This window comes from Denticeps clupeoides, chromosome 1 (genome assembly GCF_900700375.1).
Source record: "Denticeps clupeoides chromosome 1, fDenClu1.1, whole genome shotgun sequence".
NCBI classification, from domain to species: domain Eukaryota; kingdom Metazoa; phylum Chordata; class Actinopteri; order Clupeiformes; family Denticipitidae; genus Denticeps; species Denticeps clupeoides.
In genome coordinates this window covers 12,141,915-12,168,198 of record NC_041707.1, presented here as the reverse complement: position 1 = coordinate 12,168,198, position 26,284 = coordinate 12,141,915, and the positions used below count along the sequence as shown (strand labels likewise).

At 42.2% G+C, this 26,284-nt stretch overlaps 1 protein-coding gene across 14 annotated transcripts in view; it reads right to left on the bottom strand.

The window, feature by feature from the left end:
- Nucleotides 1–26,284, bottom strand: part of myt1lb (myelin transcription factor 1-like, b) — a 79,672-nt gene that overhangs the window by 4,043 nt on the left and 49,345 nt on the right. For 7 of the 14 annotated variants that reach the window (XM_028988413.1, XM_028988317.1, XM_028988770.1 and 4 more), the window contains 17 exons: nucleotides 25,046–26,164; nucleotides 21,329–21,463; nucleotides 19,087–19,177; nucleotides 17,990–18,097; nucleotides 17,417–17,631; nucleotides 15,527–15,798; nucleotides 11,041–11,265; nucleotides 8,032–8,153; nucleotides 7,433–7,495; nucleotides 6,941–7,009; nucleotides 6,465–6,527; nucleotides 5,923–6,006; nucleotides 4,749–4,970; nucleotides 3,821–3,912; nucleotides 3,171–3,274; nucleotides 2,042–2,185; nucleotides 531–593 (listed from right to left, as the gene is read on the bottom strand). In XM_028988413.1, coding sequence (XP_028844246.1) covers nucleotides 531–593; nucleotides 2,042–2,185; nucleotides 3,171–3,274; nucleotides 3,821–3,912; nucleotides 4,749–4,970; nucleotides 5,923–6,006; nucleotides 6,465–6,527; nucleotides 6,941–7,009; nucleotides 7,433–7,495; nucleotides 8,032–8,153; nucleotides 11,041–11,265; nucleotides 15,527–15,798; nucleotides 17,417–17,631; nucleotides 17,990–18,097; nucleotides 19,087–19,177; nucleotides 21,329–21,463; nucleotides 25,046–26,164 — 3,191 coding nt within the window. The remainder of the gene's footprint in view (nucleotides 1–530; nucleotides 594–2,041; nucleotides 2,186–3,170; nucleotides 3,275–3,820; nucleotides 3,913–4,748; nucleotides 4,971–5,922; nucleotides 6,007–6,464; nucleotides 6,528–6,940; nucleotides 7,010–7,432; nucleotides 7,496–8,031; nucleotides 8,154–11,040; nucleotides 11,266–15,526; nucleotides 15,799–17,416; nucleotides 17,632–17,989; nucleotides 18,098–19,086; nucleotides 19,178–21,328; nucleotides 21,464–25,045; nucleotides 26,165–26,284) is intronic. The other 7 variants (XM_028988676.1, XM_028989447.1, XM_028989118.1 and 4 more) reach the window with 6 other exon arrangements.

Sequence of the window (26,284 nt, the reverse complement as noted above, 5' to 3'; positions counted from 1 at the left end):
AGAAATGATATAATTTTTGATGTTTAGAGACAAAAAAATAATCATATAAAAAATGTATACAAAGTTATTTGGTATACATGACAAATGTGACATGAGTGGGAAATTAATCTCTGTAGATCAGAAAAAATAGTGTAATGAATGGCACAAAACATGACTTCACTGTGGACTTATTCTCTATGTGTCTTATTTGATCTAGTTAGAAAAAAGGCAGGATTTAAAATATCACATTTAAAGAGACAGGTGAGAGAATTAGTCCACTATAAAATAAGGTGTCATTAAAATGGAATTAGAAACAGTCTACACATTGCAATGTCATGGATTATCATTATAATGTTGTAAATTTACTGAGAATCATGGTTAAATCAAATCTAACATTTAAAAAAAATTGTTTAACTGTTTCTATCAGTAACAGGACTATCCTAACAGTAATATCAATTAACTCTGATGTTAACTCTGAATTTAGCAAGATGATGGGTTGAAAGGAAAAGGCAGAGGAAAACATAATTAGATGGTGAAAATCATTCTCTTACTCTCTGATGCAACTGTAAACAGCTGTTATTTCTAATGGGAGCCTCTTTGTGTGGCAGCGGTTTCTAGGGGGGAAAGGCGTAAACAAGAGTTCTATTAGCCTGCGGTAGTCAACATGCTCGAATCACATTTTAAAGGGCTTTACTGACTTCCTGCCTTTAACAGCTGACCTAGGATCAGCACCCCCTTGCACTCCACTACCACTGCAAGCTGTTGCGGGCTAACAACACAGTCAACCCAGGATCAGCTGTTAAGGGCACAGTGAAGCATTAAGCCTTCCAATGGCTTCGAGGAATTTTTTTTTTCACGGACAAATGTAATCTCTAGAGGGCAGCGTTGCACAAAGAGTATTACAATCATGAAATAAACTAAAACAGAAATTCGAAACAGGCAAGACACAAAGAAGCAAATGATCAGACTTTCTGTTATAGGTCCTCAAACTAAATCTCTTCCTGGAAAACGTTATCTTAGTATTTGGATCAAACAAGGTTAAAATATACAGTGACAGTGAAATGAACTCTGATGTTTTCCCAACATCATTATGTTTGACGGGTTTTCAAGGAATCTTTTTTTTTTTTTTTCAGTTTTTGTTTGAAAAGGATGAAAATAGAATTGTGTGAGATGTCTGCTCATGCCAACTAGGATGAATATGTCAGAGGGATGTGTCTTTGACTTTTTCACTACCTCGGAAGCCTTTAACAATAGCATGACATTGTATTTTAAAATATAAAAAGCAATACAATTTCATGGTGCACAGTGCATTAGCTAGTATCCGTTAACAAACATAAATAGAGGGGGTGCATACTGAACATCCCTCTTTACACATGCATCCCATTGCCATGTCTGTAGTTTGTGAACTAAAGACAAATGCGATCATGGGCTAAATTTAGACACTTAAAGGTCATTTAAGCATAGGACAAAGAATAAAATGAATGTTTATGGAAAAAAGCTGTTTTGCTCATTGATAAGTATCTACATTAAGTTAAAATTACAAAACACTACATAACATTGAATGCGCAAAGACAATCAAATGGATAAGTTGTTAACAGCGCAAAACTGCATCATACTTAACAGACCAAGAAAGAGTTACAAAATGGTGAAGAGACTCAGACATCCGTGCATTAAGAGCAGGATTCGGACAGATCATTTGATTTGGGTATGAAATTACTTTACAAACACAAACATGTTGATAAGTATAAGACCAGTGTTTGTAACCTATCATTTTGTTCGTATTCTGGTCATATGACCACAGATGATCTGACATCCACCTCTTCACTAATCTGTGTACTCATAGCATTATACGTTGTACCTTATTGGTTTGATTAATCTCCCTCACAATTATATTTTATTTGTTTTAATACTGAATACTGCATGCAAGTAGGGCCCTGAGAGCGATACAAAAACATAAGTGAACTAACGAAAAAATAAATAATAATAATAATCACAAGCCATGTGCTATGCTCTGTTATATTCCATAACTTGCCCACTTTCCGTTCTTGGTGGTGGCCCTTACCATATGAGGGAGCTGGATATTAGCTAAACTGTTAATCAGTGAGTGGCTCAGGTTGGCCAGCTCATGCAGGAGAGATTCATTTTGCTGTTCAATCACCTTGTTTTCTTCCTCTATTGACTTCAGATTAGTCTCCATTGTGGTAATCTAGAAAGAGGAGGATACCATGTGAGAAATCTCAGAGAAAGTGCAGCCAGTCTGAGTGCAGTTGAGTCAGTGGTGGCTTGTCATGAGGACAACATGCACTGCACACCATAGTCAGCACTTAGGGACAGACAGGGACAGAGGTTTCATTCCCATAGTAATGTCAACAGAATGTTGATATTCTAAAAATGTAACCAGACTTTTTTTTTATCCTGTGTGTTATGTCTTCATCTAATGCAAATAAAAGGAGAGACCAAATAAAAAAACCCATCTCATCTTTTTGAAGATATACTGGTATTACTAATAGTTTGTTCAAGTTATAATATTATATGAACAAAGGGCTTCAGCAGAGATAAACATTATTCATGATTCTCTTCTTCTGCCCATTCTACATATATATCTGATGCAGTTAATGTGTTAGAGTAATAAAATGTGCTGCCTATGTTGTGATTCCTTAGAGCAAATTTAACCTTGACCTTCAATAAATTGTTCAAGTAAAAGTGATTTCTTATGATGTACAATAAAATCTAAAGGTGAGAGCCATGGTAATGTCACCGCTAATGACATGTTTACAGAGTATGTCCTGGTTAAGTTAAAGATTTTATTTTGATTTCTGTTTTTTTGACATGAAAAATATTATTATTACTACTGTATAATATTGTGTTGGTTATTATCAATACTGGAAATCACTGCTAGTGTCTGTTATTGCCGCCATTTACAAAAGCAATACACCATTAAAAAAAATAAAACGATTGTTTAATGAATAGGCTTAGTGCAGAAACACTGTCTCTGTTAAAGTCATCAATCGATTTTAAACACTGGGCTTGACATGTTATCCATTCAAATCTCTAATGCCAGTTCATTTTTATGAATTCATTACAAATGCACACACAAAAAATGCATGCCTTAATTCAAAACACTTAAATCCTGGTGTTGCCTTATTTCCAGCATCATTTCATGCAGACTGAAATGGGCAAGCAAACATTACCTGTGTTCTTAGTTTAATCATGTCTGCCTCCACCTGCGAATTAGATTCATTTAAATCTTTGATTTCTTCATCCAGCTGTTTTATCTCTTCATCATTTTCTATTCCTAGGGAAAATGATCAAATAAAACATTCATCAGTTGCATAGCTTTTGCTGGCCATTTTACTATAGACTCCAAGGCTGCATGAATAAATATGGTATATAAACAGATTATGTAAAATCACCAATGATTACACAAATGATTATATGCACTTGCTCCTCATAACAAAGTCACACAGCTTGCAGTGTTCCTGTTCCTAACCAATCCACACTTTGGAGAAGTGAAAATAGCCCCCTGAAAGGAGCCAAGATGGTGGCCTTACGAACTGCCATAAGGGCTAATTATGAGTCTGATTATGAACCCATGATGACAGCAGGCAATCAGAGCTCTTTTTGTTTCAGGCAACTAAACATCCCATAATGTATGCAGGATTTTGATTGGCAACATTATGGATGCAAGTGTGACTAATACCATTAGGTATACAGACCCAGGGCTACGGCCATTATGTATTCAGGATTGTGGCTGGCTCAATCAGACATGCATGCTGCTGACTTGATTAGGTATCCATGCGTGTGATTGGCTGTGTGGTGTGAAGTACACTGCTGCTTGTACCATTGCTCGGCCGCTGTTTTAGCGTTAGCATTTCCACCCCAGACAATCTGGCTTTCTTCATGGCAGACGTGGCACGCGGACAACCTGACAGACTGGAGGCAGAGAGGGAAAGACGGAGATTATGAGTTATAAACACAGAACCACAAACACCATCATACATACTGCCTTTACAGTGTGATGTAAACAACATCTTGCAAAATATGGGGGCTGTTTGTCAGGAAAAAAATCCACTGCTCATTGCCCTAAGAAATAAATAGATCAAAGGATTAGAAACGGTTCCAAGAATAAAATAGAAAGATGGATACGGGGCTAATTTTGAAGTGAAAATTGCGGTTAAAATGACAATAAAGATTTTTGATACATCATTTTAAATGACAATGGTTCCCGGAGCGCTGATTACAGGCCAAACCCCCTTGATTCCCCTGACATCCTCCCTATTTAAGTTTGCCTGCATCAGTGCTCTGGGTTCCAGTATTAAATACTGGATGTGTGAAGGGAGCGGTTGTTCTCGTGTAATTTGGTTTTGGTCACGGTCATGTCCGGTGTGACTCCTCGTCTTGTATGTGGTGTACCGTGTATGTAACTTTTCTTTGGTTGAGCACTAGCAAGTTTTAATAGTTTCTTTGCATGAATACCAAGTTCTCCTTGGAAGGTGGAGATGTTTGGGGTTGAGGGTTGAGGTAAATCTTGTGTATTACTCACTCAGCTTCATATTCATTTATCCCTTTTCTATTAAATACCATATTATGATTAGACAGAAGTTGGAATGTTAGAACTGGAATGTCAAAATAAAATTCCACCTCTGAACCAACCAAAATAAACATTCATAGCATCCTCTTACAGTGTAGTATTACATGATACATTATTATCAGAATTTTCTAAAATGATCCATAGTGAATTTTGTACATCAAGCATATATATGAAATACCTCCTATGTGTGAGGAAACTTCCACTGACATGTCCGGACCCGTCACAGCCCGGGGTTGGGCAGGACATACCATCCGTCTTCCCAGCCTTCCATGTGAATTGTGAGCCGTTCATGTAGCCATCTTTCTGCCGTTTTGCTGCCAGGGGGCAGCCTGACGCGCTGCGGTGTGAAGCATACTTTCCCGTTACGTGTCCCTGTCCGTCACAACCAGGGACTGGACACCTAGGACCAGTGAGAAGTGTATTATAGGTATAATATGTAAGCATATATAAATATATATATACATACACATACATACTTTGATATTCACTGTTATTTTTATATGTATCAGCCAATGAGGTGAAAGATAAGTAGAGAATTTAAAAACTGTTGAAAACAGTTTTCATTGTCATTGACTGCTCACAAAGCTGAAATTTGCTGTCAGATCCCTGTGTCTGTGTCTGATTCCTATACATTTGTTATTTTGGTATCACAGCAGGAACTGGTTCTACTCTGCCACAAACAGAACTACAGGAGTAAACTACAGCTTCAGTTATTAGGCAGAGGAAATAAATCCCAATATGTTTTTAATAGCAACAAAGAGAAAGTGAAGTGATTGTTACATGTGATACACAGCAGCACAGCACACGGTGCACACAGTGAAATTTGTCCTCTGCATTTAACCCATCACCCTTGGTGAGCAGTGGGCAGCCATGAAAGGCGCCCGGGGAGCAGTGTGTGGGGACGGTGCTTTTGCTCAGTGGCACCTTGCCAGATCGGGATTCGAATCGGCAACCTTCTGATTACGGGACCGCTTCCTTAACTGCTAGGCCACATATGAAAACATTTTTTATCTTTAGCTACTGTGTTGCGAGACAGAAATTGGCAGATTTTTTATCTTTTACCCAATAATGTAAATACCAAATTTCATTTTTGAAAGTCAGTGGCTAATTAATGTCATTCTGTGTGTAGAAAGCATGACTGTCTTATGATTTGAGGAACAGTGAAATTATTTCATCATCTGTTGAGGCAAATGTATGGGTGCAGACTATTAATAAAATTCCCCTTAATAAATTTCCCACCTTTTCCCCAGCATTAAGATGAAGGATTAGGCTTTAGAATTACAGCAGAGATAAACAGAAGAATGGTTGGTTGTCCCTGGACTATAGAGACTGGGTGCGGCAGAGCGGCGTACCTGATTGGCTCCTGGTCCTCCTTGTCCTCTTTGCTGTGGGTTATCTTAATGCCGCTCTTCCGTGCCCGTGGGCACCCTGATAAACTGAAGAGGCAGACGCAGTGTGAGTCATACGCCCATCGTGTTATTTTAAGCTCATTGTTTAACTCAAACTGGCACCCAAACTGACTCACATGTTAATGTTGAACTTCCAGACAGGATAGGCTAGTCTGCATTAACGAGTGATGCTGATTTATGCAGCAAAACATCAAGCAGGACTAAAGCCCAGGGCTTTATTAAATGCCAGATCCACACCTCTTTTATTTGTGAAAAGTGTAAACGCGCCATATGCCATACGGTTCTGATTTCAGTTTCATAATTGCAGTAGTAGAGGAGGATGCCCATTTATGCACATAATAAATGGTGCAGGACTCAGAAATTTATCACATTTGGGTCAATAAACACGAATGGCAAGTTTACACACAGCACAGCTCCCTTCAGATACCCTTGGAACGACGTGGAGTGGCAGTACTTTACAATGATTGATGAGCTGCATATGTTACCTTCTGTGGGAGGCGTAGTTTCCAGTGATGTGTCCTGAGCCGTCGCAGCCCGGAGTGGGACACCTGAAGCAGAGGGACATGGTTAGCATCTAGGGGAAAGGACAGACCTCAGTCCACAAGTCAAACTGACCCTCTTCATCAAAACTCACACATCTATATCATGTCTGCCTCACACACTAAGTTTAATGCCTGTTTAATAGCTAATTTTAATAATATTGGGTGACACAGAAAGAAACAACACGGTACAACCTCAAAAATATGCAACAGCAAATATAATCAATAGCTTAACTCATTAACATCCAATCAGCACCATTTTATTATTCATGTCATTAATGCAGTAGCTGCACTGAATAGATCCAAGGTATGGGTGACCCATTGGTATTACTGAGGTTGTACTGAAATGCCACTGATTTCACTGTCACTGTCATTTCTGAATCAAGGTTATTTGCCCATGTTCCTAGAAGCACAACGCTTACTTGAGTTCTTGGGAATTGGTGGCCATCATGCTCCGAATGCTTTTGTCAGCTAAAGGACAGCCTGAAAGACTGTAAGATATATCAGGGTATAAGCGTTAGCCAAACTTTAAGGAGCTCAGGGACACATTGAAGCACACTGATTAAAACACACACACATACACACTGATGGGCACAGAGAATAGACTGTATGCAAAAAAAGCAATGGTGCCAGTGCAAGGGGACATCAGGTCTGAAACACTAGTTAACCCTCTGAAGAGCCTGTTCACTTACTTTACAGGCGCGACACAGATGAAATCTATCCGCTGATGTATAATTTTAAAAATGAGAATTAATCTACAGACCTCTGTCTTAACTAGAAAGTCATCAAGGCATCGTACTCAAAGGGTTAACATAGAATATGAACTCTAGCTATTGGTTCGACAGCGTAATTGAGGTAAGCTGAAAACAATAAATTGAAAATATTAAATCCACCATGAAAGAATGAATTCACACCTTCTATGTGAGGCGTAATTACCGGTCACGTGACCACTTCCATCACACCCTGGTGTTGGACATCTGTCTCCAGAAAACAAAAACAACAAAACAATAGATAGAATAAAACCAAAAATTAAAACAAAAGTGAGCTAAAAAGAGCAAGTGAGGCTGAAAAAAAGTTTTTTTTTCCTTCATTGTTTCCAGTTTAGCTTCACTGTCTTTAAAGGTGTGTTTGTCTGGGTTTCGTTTAAATTCTTTTTTTCTTTTTTGCTTTTCACCACATCCTAGGGAGCAGCTGCAACATGAACAGGTAGAATGAGAATGATGTTTTATTACAATAAAGCATCAGAAAGGAAATGCTGAGAAGCTGAGATATGCTTGCTTAAGGAGACCAGGGCTGAATGAGAGAGGAGAGGCTGCCAGAACATTACATAGCATACGCTGCATGCCAAATGTGCCGCAGGCCGAGGCCGCAAAAGCAGTGCGACAGGGAGAAAAGAAAAACAGAAACAACGGAAAGAAGATAGAAAACAAGGGAGGGTTGCACATGAGGAGAGGGCAGAGAGAAGAGGAGGAGAGGGGAGGGCAGCGTAGCAACATCTCCCCTCCATGCTTACGTTATCAGGTCCTTTTTGCTCTCTTTGCAGGGGGCGAATTTGGGCTTCGGGCTCGGGATTGTGACATCACCCGCATAGGGGCTTTCATCCAGGATGTCCTGGAAGGGGTCCAGGTCGTCAGGCTGTAATGGAGCAGGGGAGGAAGACAGACAGAAAGAGAGGGGTAGAGAGGTTCATCTTAACTTCCTGGGCAAAAACATTAAAACCGACGGTGTCCACAGGCCATTTGTCAGGGCGTGGCGGCCTGCTGCTGGGACAGGATCCAGAAGGCCTCCGGCCCCCAGCGCAGTAGAGCATGGTGCAAGGCTGCCGGTGCCCACAGACTCATCCCTCAGAGACAGCAGCCAAATCCATGTCAGGGCTGCCTCATCACTCTGGCGCGTGCACGCACACACACACACACACACACACACACACACATGCAGATGTGCACAGATGTACCTACCATACAGAGTATAAAATAAACACTGAAGGTATAGACATTTTTCACTGTGGGGCCAGAACAATTTATGCACATGCAGAGACATACATGTGCACATTAAATAAACACATATAGCACATGTACACAGTCACTGTAAGGCATTTCACCAGATGAAAAACATACTGATTGAGTGATTTAGTCCATATTAGTTTAAAAGAAGTTGAAAATTGAAAGTGAAGTGATTGTCATTGTGATACACTGAAGCACAGCACACGGTGCACACCATGAAATATGTCCTCTGCTTTTTACCCATCACCCTTGGTGAGCAGTGGGTAGCACCCTGGTGCCACCTCCAATTGCAGCACATTGTGGGGACAAGTGGAGCTTTGAAATAATATTTTTTTAAGTGAATCCACAAATCTAGCTAGATCTGCAGCGACAGAATTGATCTTAAAGGCAAATATTAAAAAGAAAATCTCAACCAGAATCCCTTAATGAAAGAAGTAATGGAGGCTCCAGTAGTTTAGATGTAGGTTTAATCTATATTTTATAATACCAATTCACTTCATTTCAGACTGAAGAAGCAATTAAACATGTAATAGTCAAAGTGTCTATATTTCACATATTGACTGAATTGTCATATTACCATGAATATTAGTACATTTTGAAATGTCTGGAAATAATGCACCGCCACACCGGCTTGCGAGAACGTTCTGTTTGCACTACAACCACTAGATGGCAGTGTGGCAAAACCGCAGATCCCATCTGCTGCCCAGTCCAGCAGCAGCCTTGCATGAAAATAGGTTTTAATGCTGCTGTTATGCTCCGCAAGGCCCCTGCCAAATTGATCTCTTGTGGATAGCAATATTACACCGCATGTCTTCAGCACTGTACCAGCACCTGAATATCGAAGACCCCAGCCCGGATACACGCCGAAGAGAGTGTGCGCACTTTGACGCGCGCATGCGCACACACGTACACGCTCTCCGCTGAACTATGAATAATAGCGAATTGAACTTGAAAACCCTGTTAATGAGGTAGTTATTTCATACAGCCTCTCCATGCTACTGTGCCTCATTCTGTCTAATGAAAGACAACAAAAGCCAGCCAAGAGGAAGAAAAAAACATGAAAGAGAACAAAATGCCCGAGCGTTGCGTTGCATTGCGAATGTAAATTAGCTTTGAAAGTTCATTTTGTTTATGCTATGTCCTCATCTCATAAGCCTCCCTCTTTCTAGTAAACGGCACTCCATGTCTCAGCAAGGGAAATATTGATTTGAGGTCATAATACTCTGAGTTACTAAGTACTAAAATACTGCAAACAGCCAGGCTGACTGAAGCACCTACAGACACCATAACAGAACGAGACAGGCTGTCTCCATGCAAAATCTCTTCAGCTCAGCAACACCTGTCTCTGATTCTGCACGTACAAAAGTAATAAAAGATATGCAAAAATAAATAATAATGCATTCAGTTACAGAGCCAACAGATCAATCGAAGCATCTAATCCCACAGTTTCTGTATATTCAGTCATTAAACTGGGATTTGTTGTATGGGAAGGCTCTGGTTGTGCCAAACCCCATCCACATTTAACCATTGTCCATATCAAGAACCTAATTTTTAATCATTATCTGAAGGGCATCATTATAACAATTATAATTTAATAGACTTCCATCTAGTGGTCATAGGTGGTTTAGAAAAATAAACTGTGGTTTAATCCCCAGACAACATTTAATTTCCAGTTTATAACTGTTTCACCCATCTTCATCTTCTCAGATATTAATGTGTTAGGGTGTTTCTTCTCAGATGTTGATTCTGGTGCTAGTCTTCTCAAACATGCCTGCCAGAATACATTGTTCTGCATTGTCTGCCTGACACCAAAGTTCCGCTGTCTTTATGCAAGCATCAGTTTCACGCACTAGTTGCATGAGATATGCATGTGAATGCTGTGCTGCGTAGGATGCTTTACGGATGGTTCATCTGCAGTGACAAAAAGCTGGGAAATGAGGTGATTATCAACACAGACACTGAAATGGAGCAGCAAGCAGGTGGCTAAAGACCGACGTGGAGCTACATGCTGAGAGGCAGTGTGTGTGTGAGTTTGCACGTGTTCTTTTGTGCACATTATTTACTTATTTATTGCAGTGGGAAGAGGGAAAATCATGCATCTGTTCTGGGCAGAAGTGGGCACTGTATAAATGACAATGACATTGTAAGTTGGAGCTTGTTTTTTTTGTGCATGCACCTCAAAATTGAAAAAAAAATCACAAAAGGTGCCATCTGATCTACACGTCTATACATCTCTGTAGATGTTTACCTACAGGCAAGTTACACCTCTGTTCCATCAGTATGAAATTTGACTTGACGGTGCCAAGACCAGAGCAAAGTCTGCAATTACATCTACCATACAGATTTAATACCCCATTTTTCTTGTTTGCGATTGGTGAGGTGACGTTGGTGAGTATATGACAATTTGTCTTAGTGGTTATCATTTAAACAAACCTCTGTTTTGTCCATATATGTAATATTTACTACTAGCAATACAGGGCTACTCTGTTCAAAGGGGTGGGGGGTTGTTGTTCAGGCACCTCTTTAGGGTCGTCCTCATCGATGCGTTTGATCTTGGTGTAGTCGACCGGCAGGTCCCAGCAGTCGGCCTGGCTCAGGGGGTAACAGCGGCCGCTCAGCAGGGCCTGGCGCTGAGGGGACATTGGCTCCAGGGGGGTGAGCACGGCACAGCTGCCCTCACGCTCACGCCCCTTACTCACACTCAGGTCCAGTGTGCCGTTCTCATCCACATCTACGTCCGGATTCTACCACAGAGAGAGGGAAGCAGAGAGAGATGGGGATGGGGCGATAGATAGATAAATAGATAGAGGAGGGCAGAATATTACAAATACAAGAGGGAAAAGAGCAAGAGAGGGTATGAGAGGCTTCCTCATGCTTTCTCTCTCTGTCTCTCTTTCTCCAAAGTCTGATAGTGACTGATAGTGGCATCAGTGTGTCTGTAAAATAATGGTGGTAACATTTATATTAGGCAAACGTATCAGTGCATCCTAACACATTAGACACATAAATTGCAGGAAATAGCTCAAAGACATGACATGCTACATATGGCCATTAATGTTGCAGTAATGTTGAAGCAGTGAAGCAGTGACACACAAATGCAAACAGGTAGTTTAATGCTGCATTTAACATGCATAACTGTAAGATAGAAGCCAAAAGTGACATGGAGTCATTGCTATACACACATGCACAAAAACACAAAACATTCAACACACACCGTCGAAGGCACACTGAATTACATTTCACACATTAACATACATTATGTGTACAAACAGGCACACATTTGTGCACACAGGTTATGAATGAAACACTGCTGAAGTGTATGATGAAATGTTGACGGGCTCAGTGAGTTACACGGTTTTCATGTTACCGAGAAACATATTGGTCTTAAGCCCGATAACATTGGAGAAGCCTGGAGCATGGTGCATAAAGTATATACACTTTACTGTATATAGATAGAAAGTATATAGTATGTATCACTACTATATGCTGTGTTACAGCTGTGAATGTGTGTTTTTTTCTGATCCTTATTCCTGTATTCCAGTCAGTGTAAGGAAGGAAGGAAGCCCCTGTTTCAGTGTAACGATGGATGACAACGCTGCTCTCCACACAGCAGCTTCCAGCTCTCATTAAAACACTGCCTGTCCCTGCTCGTACGTCACAGCATACACACACGCACACACATTCACACACAGTGCATGCATTACCCCCCTCCCACCCACACAATCACATACTGAAACATTAACACAGACACAATTACTGCCAGCACTGCACTCTTGCTGGGGAGGTTTGCAGCTCGCACCCATACTGGCAGCTAAAAAGCAATTAGCAGCCGTGCTTGGCGAGCAGTGGCCAGGCCCCAAGCCGGAGAGGCGGCATTACTGTCTCAATCAGACCTCCCATCGGCACTGCACCACACATGCGCACACACACATGCACACACAAACACACACACAGATGCAGTTATACATTCATCTCAGTCCATCCTCTGACCGGAACTGCACCAGAGATATGGTCACACATATAGACAATCAACATACAGAACTCACACACTTAGTCTACCAGCCCCTCGGCCCCAGTGCTAACACACTCTACCTTTAATTACCACCTTTCACTACAGCAGGAGATGACAGGAGGGTGAGGGATGGAGAGACAGACAAGCAGGGAGACTACTTTTCACCTTGCTTTTATGAAACTCTCTTTCTTGTGTTAACATAAAATATATCAACCCACTGAGCCAATCCTCTGTCTATAAATACATCAGCATATGTATCAGCTCATGGTTTTTATTTCACAGGAAAGCACAGATCCCTATATATAGCAGTGGTTAAAGCGTGTGAGGGAAGGGAGAGAATGAAACGTGGGTGTGAGTTTGTGTCGAGATAGTGTGTGCGACAGGTTCCCTGTATGCGTGACATACCCTTCAGATTTAATTAGAGGAACAGAGAGGGCATGAGAGAGAAGAAGAAAGACACTGGCACGGAGAGAGCGAGAGCAAGAGAGAGAGAGAGAGAGAGAGAGAGAAAATGCACAAGGCCTGTAGATCCCTCTCTTGCTCTTCTGACATGGACTAGCCATGACCCCACCCCTGCCATGGTTAACCATGTAAAGAAGTGACAGAGAAGGTGTGAGGTCAGATGAAAGAGAGAGACGGAGTGCTGCACACACACACACACACACACACACACACACACTGATTCCGTTTTATAGGAAGGCCAGTAAAGAATAGTAAAGAAACAAACGGAATGATTTAAAAAAAATAAATAAATAAAAGTTTGCTGAATGAATCGCGACTACGATGCCAAGAGACACAAAGAAGCAGAGCTAGCAAATGGCGAGGGAAAGACCCATAAATGAATTAAGGTGCTGAAGATGAAAGGGACAAGAAGACAACAGAATGAGCAAAGAAACGAATGAGCGAGGAGTCTGAACGTTTTTGAGGAATAATAATTCTGTCTCTGGAACACAACAAGCTGCCTTTTCCACATCATCTCTGACAAGCTGAATGCAAAATTTCCATTGAGGTATGCTGGTGGAGCGACACAGACTGCTGATTTCAAATGCATGCTGGACCCAAATGGCTTCATTGAAGAAAATAAAACCAACAGACCAACAGATTCTAAGGGCTTAACTCAAACAAAGTTATAGTTATAATCTAGAATTTCTGGTCTTGGTTAAGATTGCCTCAAGAAAGAGTATATGGCTTTGGTCATTTTTGTGGTAAACTGGCAGCTTAAACTGTGGTAAACTGACAAGTCCAATATATAATTGTATTGGACTAATGGTTTATATTGTCATCAAAACCTTTATAACCAAATTCCCTATTTTTGGGGCTCACGACCCATTTAGCTTCAACATGACATGCCTTGGTGCTACCTCTGGCCATTAACTCTCTTATTTTGTTATGTGATCTTTACCAGTCAAACTGTTTCTAGAACAGAAGAGTTCTTAGATTTCTTAAATATTTTCATCCCAGAAGGGAATTAATCCTGGATGATCCTTAAAATCCAGCACAGGGAAGGCATTTGCCAATTTAGCTGCTAATTTAGCTAAAATCTCATGCTACAAAAAGAGACAAAATGTGTAACATACAAAGAAGCGGGTGCATGTCCAAGACCGGAAGAAGCAGGAGGAATCCCTTTCTTTATTTCGTCTAGACCTTGTCCATTCACCGATCACGTATCATTACCCCTCGTAGCGCGCCACGCTGTTAGAATCAGCGTTTGTGCACAGCTGCTCTTCATACCCTCATTTAGCGGATGGGCCTCTCATCGTGCGGGTAATGCGTGGATATGGAGCCTTTATCTACGCTAAATGACACTTGAGGCTCATGGCGCGCTGCCTCCATGGCTTCCCATCGTGCCCCTCTCTGTATCTGATCACCAGACAGGATACGAAAAGGTCTCTTTGCTTAAAGCGCATCCATCGCTATTCTTGAGTGTAGTTAAAGACCCCTTATCACTATTAGCGTTACCTCACTCTGTGGCTAATGTCATTGGAAAAAGATTCTTTTTCAACTTTATGTAGGACACGGCAGCAAAGACATATTTTCTTTTCTACAGGTCTGTGCATATCAGCTAATGCGTTAAATGCCAAGCTGCAACTGGCTTTATTTCTGGAATTAGCAGTGAAAAAGACAGATATGATTCAGCTAGATATAAACAAAATTGCCAATTTCCAAGACTTTTACATTTGTTGGAGAACTGAGTACATATAGAATCCATGTAGATGGTGTCCATGGTTGCTCAAGGCCGAGCTGTCCCTTGCTGAGAGAAGAAGAGGTGTGGATGACAGAGGCTTGGAGTCATAGAAAGGTAGCAAAATTGGTGTATACACATGTTTGTGTATATACTGTATTGTGTGTATAAGGTGTATACATGCAAATTATGCCATTAAAGTTATATAAAAGTATATATGAGCAAACAAAATACATGTCTGTTATAGATATTTGAAATTTATGTTTTCAGAATAATTTATTTATCTTGGCTAAGGATGGTGTTTAATTAGTGGTCAGTTGCTAGGCCACTGATTAAATTCAGTGTGTGTGTGTGTGTGTATGCTCCTAGCTAACCCTGACAATAAGCACCTCATAATCATTTACAGCCATGCTGCAAAGCCTAAAGCCCAAAATTATTTTAATTAAAGCTAAATTAGTGCTGTTCAGTGCAGTAATTCACATTACACGCCATCTCACAGCCAACCCAAGGACCTCAACTCAGCTTTTTTCCAGAGGCCGGTATCGTTCATGTACACAGCAATAACACACACATACACACACCAACACTGTGCATCTGCCCATACATACATCTAACTCACAAATTTCCACTCAGGCAGTCATACCCATCAAAGCCTCATGTATTCATCATTCATGGTCCCATATACACACAGAGAAGCACATGCCAGTGTCACTCATCCAGACACAAACATCCACATCATTTGCACCCAACGCACATCCTCTGCTCTTACACACAGACTGTGTGAACGGCAGCAGGCTGGGGTGGGACGTACCCGTGGGCAGAGGTCCTGGGGCTTGGTGCCTGTGTCCAGGCTCTGGGGCATTTCTCGGCAGCGCGTGGACAGATTGAGGATGGCCGTCGCGGCCATGTGGGCGGCCTCCATGTCGTGGGTGTAGTCAAAACTGCTCTTGCTGCAGGTGCTGCTGGCGCTGCTGCCCCCTCCCCCACCACCGCCTCCTCCACCGCAGCTCAGACTGCTGCTGCTGGGGGCGTAGCTGCTGGCTGTGCTGCTTGCCGAGCTGGAGGTCTTACAGTAGCGCTTGGCTGCGGGGTTGGGTGGAAGCACATATAGAAGAGGTGGAGAGTCACAAAAACAGTCATATTAAAAAGTATGTTCAGTGTTCTTTACATGGAGCACTGTGGAAAACATTTTTATATAATATAATCATTTAATCATTTTAATAATATTATAGTTAACGTTTGGTTAATGAAGACATTTGTTTTAATGTCACATTATCATTCTTTATAATTATTAATAATGTCTTGTATTCCTTAATACATGCAAAAAAGGAACAGAAAAGGTTTGTGCAAAATACGCCCATAATTAGTAGTAAAAAGTAGTTGTTGGGGTTTAATTTTATGAAGTGTTACCAATCATCCTGCACACAGTTACAAAAAATAAAATGCTCAAAAAATAAAAGCATTGAAGAAAAAGAGAGACCTCAGTAGACCCTGTGCTGTGAAAAGCGACCGTGATTGAGCTCTAGGTGAGAGAGCAATGCCGCATGCAGCGAGTGTGTGAGTGTGTGTGTGTCTGCGCGTGCCCATGTGCGATACAAAGGGACACTGAATGAGCCGCAGCCACCAGCTGCACTTCAAAGTGGCATCTCCCACTGTGAGCCCTGCTGCCAGGCTCCCGCTCTCTAACCCATTACACCGAGCACAAGGAGACCCGGCCGGCAGCACATACTCCGGCTCTGCAATTAGGCAGAGACCTTGACTTTCGGCCGGCCCAGATCCGCATTTTACATCCCTTCCATATCATTTCCATACATTACCTTCTCTCAGACTTAGTCTTTGCACAGACAGAGCGATTCCAGCTAATATGGCAAGCAGCAATAAAAAAAATATACCTCCTCCATCATTACACCCAGTCTGATGGCACGTTCTGACTTGATAGCATGTATTTTGGTGCAATGGCCATAGTGATTATTATATCCTTACAACTTGATGCTATATTGACTGTACTGTTAAACATGTCAGCCTGCAGTGTGCATAAGTGCAGGGTGCACAGTTAGCCAAGTAACTACTAAACTAGAATGCAACAATTGCTATGTTCAAAGATCTGCCTTTACGATAGTCAGGATGGCACTAAATGGAGGCAGGGTTGGTCAACACAGGTTTGATTAAAATACATCATTATGGAGGATATTTTCTTAAAATACGTGATGTGTATAAAGTGTTAATAAAGTGTTACATTCACAGTTTTAAAAAAGCTGTATGCATTCCAACAATGCAAAAAAAAAACTAGTTCTCATTAAAGTAAATTTTTTGCGAATGAACACCACCCACATTCATCCATGGTATAATGATTAATTAAATTCAGCATTTACTAGAATATAAAAAAAAGAAATTAATCACTGGTGTAAAATTATTACTTTGTAATGAGTATTATGGTCACAGCCATCAAATATTCATCTTATCTTAATTCTTTTTTTGAATCAACAAATAGTTTAATTAACCCAATGTTGTCTAAATACATATATAATTACAACTTCCAGCAAACAACAGCAAAATGAATTGAAACTCTTTGTAAAATTATATGAGGTTCACTGGCCCCCGATACTAGACATGCCTCACTGCTTGTAAAAATGCTGCCCTCATGTTTACATCTACAAAAATAAAGGGCTGATAACAGTGTTATCAGTGAGGTCAGCTGTACCATCATATCCCTTGGGAGAGCTGTCTCGGCCCTGGACCTTGGGCGCGATGGCGCGCTTGCCGTACACACCGTGGCTGTCGAAGTTGTTGTAGTCGAAGCTGGTCTTGGAGTACTTTTCCAGCTCTTTGGCCAGGTTGGAGCGTGGGGTGGTGGTGGAAACATTGTTTTTGTAGCCGTACTGAGGGATCTCCAGCTGCTTCACAAAGCACATCGGCCTAGGAAGAGAAATGGGTCTGTATGGGTATGACAGAACACATTGCACTAAAAAAGGGATTCGACACACTTATCATGCAATTATTTCTTTTTATGCTAATTATAAAGAGGGGAATTATATTCAGGTATGTTAAATGAATAAAAAGCATCCAGAATCTCATAATAGACAAAAAGTCAGTCATAATGGGACGTGAAGTGTGTGAAAATGGCCATATCAGGGGTCGACAGCCTGCTTCTTGATTAAGGCTCTTCTTAAATGTTCCTCTAAAAATTCTCTCAACGACCCTTTTGGATTTAACTACTTCTGTGTGCTCGTCTGCTTTGAACTGTAGGAGAAAAATGGAAAAATAGAAGAATTACCTCAGCACTCTGTCTGAAGCCTGATTGGACTTGTTTCCGTCACAGGACTGGTGCTTCTCATGGGCTTTGGCCAGCTTCTCAGCAGCGGCGATGGGGCACCCCGAGAGGCTGAAACAGATTGGCACCACTGAGCGGCACTGCCGGTGACAACTTTTTTCACTCTCATTTGGATTTGTGAACGTCCTTCACTTATGGTAATGTGTCTCGGCACATATACTGTACAGTACAACCTTTAAAAAATAATGACATGGACCAGTAATTGTACCTTGCCTGATGATGATAGTGCCAATCAAATGAATTAGACAAAAGGCCTCTTCTGTTATTCCCGCTCTTTTAAATATTACTTTCAACAACTGTAATGACTGCTCAAGCTCCCAGGGGAGATGGGCACAGCCTGCGGCAAGTTCAGGTGGAGGGAAATGTGAGGTGCAAGTGCGTAGGCATGAGCGTCACTCCGGTAGCTGCGAGCAGCACCGAGACATCCTGCCAATCATCAGGAGTTCTCGGGGCCTGAAGGGAGAGAGCGCTCCGCACTTCCTCCGTCTGCGGCACAGTGTTCTCTTACTGGGGTGTCATGAAGGTGCAAATGGCTGCTGCTAGGACCTGCTTCCCACAGCATCTGCTGTGGGTGACGCCTTCCCACTGTCACCAGCAGCAAAGAGCTGCTGTCTCTGTGGCAGGTGAAAGATGCCGTTTCTCTATTACCTGCAGGGAGCTGATCTGTTTTTAAAAAAAATGTCTTTCGATATACAATAATGACATTATCTGCCAGTACTAGATCAAAAATTGCTTAATTAAATAAACTAGTGGTGGGAGATTAAACAATGACGTATTCAAGGAATTAAAAGTCTAACATTATTGACCCAGAGAAGGCATATCAGGATGAAAACATTTTCCTATACATAATTTAGTGCAAGCAAAAAAAATTAACAATATAAAAAGAATCTTAGAAAACAATCTGGAAAAAATATTTAGAAAAAGATATATTTACATATTGACTCAGGAATGGGATGGAAATGTATTCAGATTGAAAGAAAATTGAAAAAGAAATAAAGGAGAGTGGTTCATTTGAGAAAAAACTGCTACCAGGCACTCACCTTCTGTGGGAGTTCCTGTTGCTATTGACATGGCCACGTCCCGTGCAGCCAGGTGTAGGACACTTAAGAACATTTTCATACATTGCAAGAACTTGACGGCAGGCAAGAAAAGGAAGTGGAAGATAGGGAAGGTTAGAAGCCTGAGTATTAGTCATTTTAATTAGCCTCTGAACAGATAGCACTTGCGTGCACCACAGAAGGACATAGAAGGACGCATGCACGCATGCAAAGTAGAGACAAAAGAATATGAAGGCAGGCTCCCAACAAGGGAGAAGACACCATAAGTGTACTTAATGGGGTCTTGAACTCATTGCTACCCTAGGTGCCGTCATCTTGGCATGGATACAACAAATTCCTGTTCTATGTGTATGTGTGGTGGGCATCATGCTTACTGCCCAACCACTCATTATTCAAGACAATGGAACAAACACAAAATGCAGATAATCAATCACAGACAAGGAGATGCTTTATAATGTCTTCACACCAAAGTGCTGTCAGATTTTTCTTTTTTTAATGCTTCCTTGCATTTACTTTAAAGTACAAATTAGATGAAGGAGTTCTGGAAGTGCAGAAGGACGCACACAAAGTGCAAAGGGCCACTGGCAGGGGTTGTTCGATCCTGGCCGGGTTTATCATTATCACCAACTTAAACCACAACCAGTGCCTTCTGTGCTCTCTGACATATTAATTACAATGGAGCGGTCTAATTGCTGGAGACCTGCTACCTCAACTGACGAGACCCCCATTGCATTAAATATCACAGCAGATGTTGAGTGTTGATAGGAGTCACACACGTAGGCTGCTCCACATCATGCAGATGATAGATGAGCACTTCAGGGCAGGAAACTTAAGCGGAAGTGGTGCTTTGTTCTAAAATGCATAAGCGGAAAGCTTATTGAAACACAAAGATGTGAAATCGTTGCCGGGGGTCACCTTTGCAAGAGTTTTTTTATGCACACATACTCCCCCCTGCCTCTGGTGGGGTGACTGGGGTCCTTTCTAGGCCAACTATTGACCACAAATCGACAGGAGGAAACCTGGTCTGGAGCTGCTTCATTGCAGATAATGCATTTTTAAGCAGAGGGCTGTCGATATTCCTCCACACTCACAACAGGTCACCTTTCAGTGGCATTAAAGCTCTCAACTGATTGCAGGGTGGTGTGTGTGTGTGTGTGTGTGTGTGGGCAGGGGTGCACATAGTGAGCGTATAGTGCACAGAGGTCAAATGATAAACACCTGTTCGATTTGGGTGAAACAGACCCAACTGCAACAGCACAGCTATGAAACTAAAAAAATATATTAAAAATTCAAAAATGAAAATAAGCTGGAATGAGGAGAACGAGGAGAAAATGAATGCCCTTTAACTGGAAAGGAATCCAATATCTTATGCCAGCATCCGTTCCCTCACTTTCCAAATCTATATTTTAGTTTTGGCCATATGGTCCAAGGTTAAAATATGCCCTTTCCTTTCGATCGGCCAATCAGGCAGGAGTTCAGTGGTAGACTCATTATTAGCTGGGCCCTCTTGGCAAAGCAAATCCTCAATGTAAACGGATTTCTGGACTGTCATTTAAAGTCATTACTTCCTTTGACTGCAGACTTGGTCATTTAGGGCCATCACCATGGTTTCCATAAGTTAATTATTCATTAAAATACGCTTTACTGGGAGATTTTTCAAAAGGTGAAGAAGAACAAAAAGGATGTAGCGGAGGGGTTCCAAAATCACACTTTTAGCAATGAAAGCTAATGTGGATTGCCAGCGTGGCTTATCCAGCACACAAAGTGCCTATAATTAATGTTGATTCAAGTGGATTTAATTGAGCAAATAAAAAAATAAGAAGAAAACAATGAAGCGCTCTCAATCGTAGTCAACCACAGTGGCAGAAATATGGCCAAAGAAAATAGCAAAACAATCCATCTTGGAGAAATTTGAGTATTTCAGTTTTGATTATAGCTCCGTAAGTCTGTTGAGAAGCATCTCATTTCATATGGTTGAGCACAAACACAATGGGCATGCAGCATAAAAAGAGCAAAGGAAAGGCAGAAACCCATGCAAAAGAGATGGCAGGAATTGACATTAATGTCTACCCTTAATAGGAGACAAACACAGGCTGTCACATGGCAGGCAACATTTGGAAAAGATGGGATTCATCGTGCTTCATTTACAGCGGAAGCAAAGGAAGGCCACTTGTGCAAGGATTAAATTATCAAATTATTATAAAAAAATAACAAAAAGACTTACTTTCTGGTGGCACCCTGTCTTTGTGAGGACAACCAGACAGGCTCCGGTGATGGGGGTACAGCCCTGTCACATGACCAGTGCCATCACAACCGGGCGTTGGGCATCGACTTTCCTTCTTCTCAGAACGTGAAGAATCTATGCACAAATACAGACACACAGAGAAGGAGGGGTGAGAGTGAATAGAGACAGAAACTGGTTATTACCATGGCAACTAATAGTGTCCATCTTGGCAGTAATGCATAACTTTCGGTAGAGGCCATAAGTAGAGGGCCACCAGCTGAGGAAATATGTAAATCTATCATAAAACACTGTAACTCTTCACTATGGTAACAGCATCTTTGTCTTTGCAGGTAACTATCTTTTGAAAAGTATCCTGTGAAAATGAACGCCCATTGCATATTTCCTTCATTGTTAATCTCATTGCACAATGATGATATGGTTCAACTGTGCATGCACCAAATACCAAATGATGAACGATAATTACAGTAACAAATTGCTGCATTCTCATCCCAACTTCAATTTTTCAGCAAATTAACATAATCACACATTCCAGATACCCATCCCCATACTTTAATTACATGTAATTACTGAAAAATAAGTTAGGAGTTTGAACATTTATACATCTTTCCAGCCAGTCTCCTGTCTTCTGTGCAATTTCTGTTCACTGTCTTCACACGTTTTGTTAATTTGATCATTAGTTACTATGTTGTCCTAAAATAAAACATATACTTTTGGTTAGGTAGCGTTAAGTCTTTAATTTTTGAGTCACATTAAAAGTGAAAGTGAAGTAATTGTCATTGTGAAAGTGAAAGTGAAGTGATTGTCACATGTGATACACAGCAGCACAGCACACGATGCACACAGTGAAATTTGTCCTCTGCATTTAACCCATCACCCTGAGTGAACAGTGGGCAGCCATGACAGGTGCCCGGGGAGCAGTGTGTGGGGACGGTGCTTTGCTCCCGAACCTTGGCGGATCGGGATTCGAACCGGCAACCTTCTGATTACAGGGCCACTTCCTTTACCGCTAGGCCACCACTGCCCCTTGCCCATCATGAAACACTGCAGCAGAACATAAGATGCACACAACGAAATGTGTCATCTGCTTTCAACCCATCACCTTAGTGAGCAGTGCGCAGCCATGACAGGCACCCAGGGAGCAGTGTGTGGGGACGGTGCTTTGCTCAGTGGCACCTTGACAGTTCAAGATTTCTATCTTTCAAAAGATACCAAATACTGGATCTTAATTTCTGCCAATAAAAAAATTATTATGAACAGACATGCCAGCATCCCAGGTTTTTGGGATAGTTATGTGTGCGTATTCTTGTCTGTTCCAGATCAGAGCAGACTTTCCTTGTCAAATCTGCATTCCACTGCATGTGCTGCAACAGGGAATCTCAGTCACATCTGTCCATGGGTATAAAGGAAAGCGAATATGGAGAAGGGAGGTTTTCTGATACTCTGTGCCACAGAGACCACTGATTAAAATTTTAAACGTGGTGTAACCCGGTAACGGGCATCATTTAGCTTGGCATGACAATGATTCCAAAGTTAGCCAGAGAGGGAGGAAAAAGACACAACAGACATAAGTGGAATGTCAGACAATAACAGTTGAAGGTGAAAGTGAATGTGAGAGAAAGAATGAAAGGGTTGCTGGGTGAATGGACGCATTATCAGATTAGCATATCCTACTGTTTTAAATGAGCACAACTAAGAACAAATGTCCATTTAAGCCTTCAACTTTAGATCAGAACTGCACTTTTTGTATGTGAACAATACGGTTAGGTAAACTGAAATGTTTTTATTTCTGATTTTCAAATGATGGTGACCAGAAACAAATCTTGGCAAAAAAATACAGTAATGTCTGCTTGTTTTACTCGCTCAAAAAAAAAAAAAAAATCTGTCCTCCTCCCAGGTGCCATATTAGAGAGCAGTATACACACGCAAGAAGACACACCTCTCCATTACCACACACACACGCAGTCCTGGCGCCAGCACTGCCGCCGCGCATGGTCGCTTCACGGCACAAAGGGAGAGCGAGAGAAAAATGGGAGCAGCGGAATGCATATTAGAAGCCGGTGGATATCGATTGTGGCTCAAGACAGGCTGCGCTTTGCATAGCAAATGGCCTCCATTACCATAGCGTCTGGGGATAATTAATGTGCAGTCTGTGGTGCTGTCGTCCGTTATCGGTCATACTGATACTGTTCAATTTCCATCTCTTCCTCACGCCTGCCATGAGGAGGCCCTTCCTCCGTAACTGTCGCCCCACTACACTTTTATAAATCATAATGCCCTGGTCAGCTAGCGTATGCAGCTATCTCTGGCGGGCAGAGATGTTATCCTGATGTAATGGCCATGCGTCCCTCATTATTCAGACAGTAGAGAGATTCGGCTGCCCCAGCATGTGGCTAAGATGGGCAGTGGAGTGGGATGGTGCATTCTCATCATGAACCTCCTTACAGATGATAAGTTAAAAAACAGACAATTCTGCAAAGACCAGACAGCCCAAGTCTCCCGGAAGTTCCTGCAACTCATACATGCTGAGTAGGGCACTGGCAGGGAATAATATGAATATGAATTCCAGTGAAACAATTAATTATGAATGCTGTAGAAATGCTGTGTCTGCATAGAACAATAAGGAAAAATTGATAGTAAAAAATTATAACAAATATTCCAGTAAACCTTACATTGGCGGGTACCATGCCGCAGAAGAGTCATTTCAGTAATAAAAGCCTCCCCTGTTGCGACCGAGGGCTGATGGGGGAAGGAAGGACAGGAGGGATCTTGCACAAGGGTTTTTATTAACAATACAAACAAAAATGGCACGAGGGCCAAAGAGGAACCAACGAAAACTAGCCCGCGTGTGTCGACTGACAGGATCTGGAAATTAAACCATAAGGTAAGTCTCACAGACATCCACATTAATGTCGCAGCCCCTACTGGGTGCTGTCAACCTGCTTTTAAGGAGTCCTGAGTAATCATGCTTAATTGGCTCCAGCTGAGATTACTCAGGATCCTCGGCACCGGCTGTGACGGCACGATGACCCTGGGGCGTAACATCCCCAAGCAGAGCAATGGGGTTCGGTTCCCGTGGCAGGGCTATATTTTGCAGCAAAGCCCTTCCCTGGGTATAAAAATAGGCAGCCTGATCACCGACTGCATCCCAAGGATGAGATTTGCTGTCCTAACAGGCCGTGCAGATTGCCATTACTTATGCCTGCCAAGCCAAGCCTCTGATGTTGCCATGCCGGCCTATTTTAACAACATAAGCTGCTTCTGCAGCTGCAACCCCAGGTCTGTGGAGATGAGAATTTTCAAATTGGTTGACAAAAACTTGTCCTGGGGTCATTGGGAGGTCCCCTGTTGTGGCACGTGAGCCAAGCTGCCTCAAGAAGGAGGAAAGTGCTGAATAAATGATTTGGAAACTTACTCCCTACTATACTGTAAGAAAAAAAAAAAAGTAGGGAGGATGTGAATGGCCAGGGGGTCACACTGGGCATTTTCATTCAAATAATGCGTTTATCAGGCTAGCATTTATAATCACTGATTGTGCCAATATTTGCAGTTCTAGAGAGATTATTAACCAAAGAATATTGAGGAATCCATATTAAGACAGTTCCTTGTTATGCCTGGCCAATGCCTGGCCAACTGGCAAACTTTTTTTTAATACAGTGCATGCACAAGTACACAAAACAACAAGGAAATATAGAATACCTTTTGGGTAGTAGGCCTTCTTCATGCCATCATGATGCATTCGTGCTTTGCGCTCCTCTCCATACCCATGTCGGGGGCCATGGTTGTCATGGAGTCTCATGTTGTCCCGTCGGGCTGCCTCCGATGCCATCTTGTCCCGCATGGCCTTGGCCCGCTCGGACTCCAGAGCAATGGCCTTCTCCAGAAGAGATAGGTTGCCCTTTGTCATGTCAAAGACCTCTTCAGAGCGATCGGACGTGACTGATGTGGTGTCCTCGTCACGATCCTGGTATCCATCGTGTTCCCGTGCACAGCTGGAGAAGGTCTTGGATCGTGGACTGAGCTGCTCCTCTAGCTTCATCAGATTGACCATGTCAGAATAGTTGCGCTCCAGCACCCGGCGTTCCTCCGGGCTCTGCTGCTGTTGATGGCAGTCCCCATAACCCAAATGGTGGAGCTGGTTGTCCAAGTGGGACTGATGCTGGACCTGAGGCATCCCGAGGGCTGCGCCACGGTCGGTGGGCTGCGTCTCGCTCAGCTTGCGGGCCAAGTCAAAGCATTGGTTCCTCAGACACTCGAGGCTGCTCAGACACACCTCCTCCTCACTCTCCTCCACTGATTGCCCATTGCTCATGGGCTTCCCTTGGCTTCCATCAATACTCCCGCCATTTAGCTCAGGGCCTCCACGACCACACCCGTTCATGCCACCCCCTCTGCCATCACCGTTTTCCATGCCGTCCTCCTCGTACGACTGATCATCCAGATTATCAGAGAGCACGGCACCATGGCCTTGTGCCAGAAGCTTGAGGGAGTCAACCGTCTCCCGCACCACGTCACTGTCCACATCGAGGCTCAGCTCCCCTTTCCTTGAGCTTCCTTCATTTTCATCTTCCTCTTCTTCTTCATCATCATCCTCTTCCTCCTCTTCTTCTTCCTCCTCTTCCTCAGCGCTATTGGAGGAGTTGCTGTTCATTTCTGATTCAGTCATGGCTCGGTAGGCAGCATCCTCTGCAATCTTCCCCAGGTTCAGTAGTGACTTGGCTACCAGCTCGTCATAATTGTCATACTCATCATTGTTGTTGTCGTCCTTCTCTATTGTCTGGCCAGACTTGGTGTAGCCATTGTTCAGATGATCATCCCCTGTCAGAAAAAATCAAACTGGATTTAGTTTGATTGTGACATTTGCATTTTTCATTTGACATTAACTGTTTATTTCTATTTCACACACTGAACATTTTCATTTCACAATTGAGAACTAGA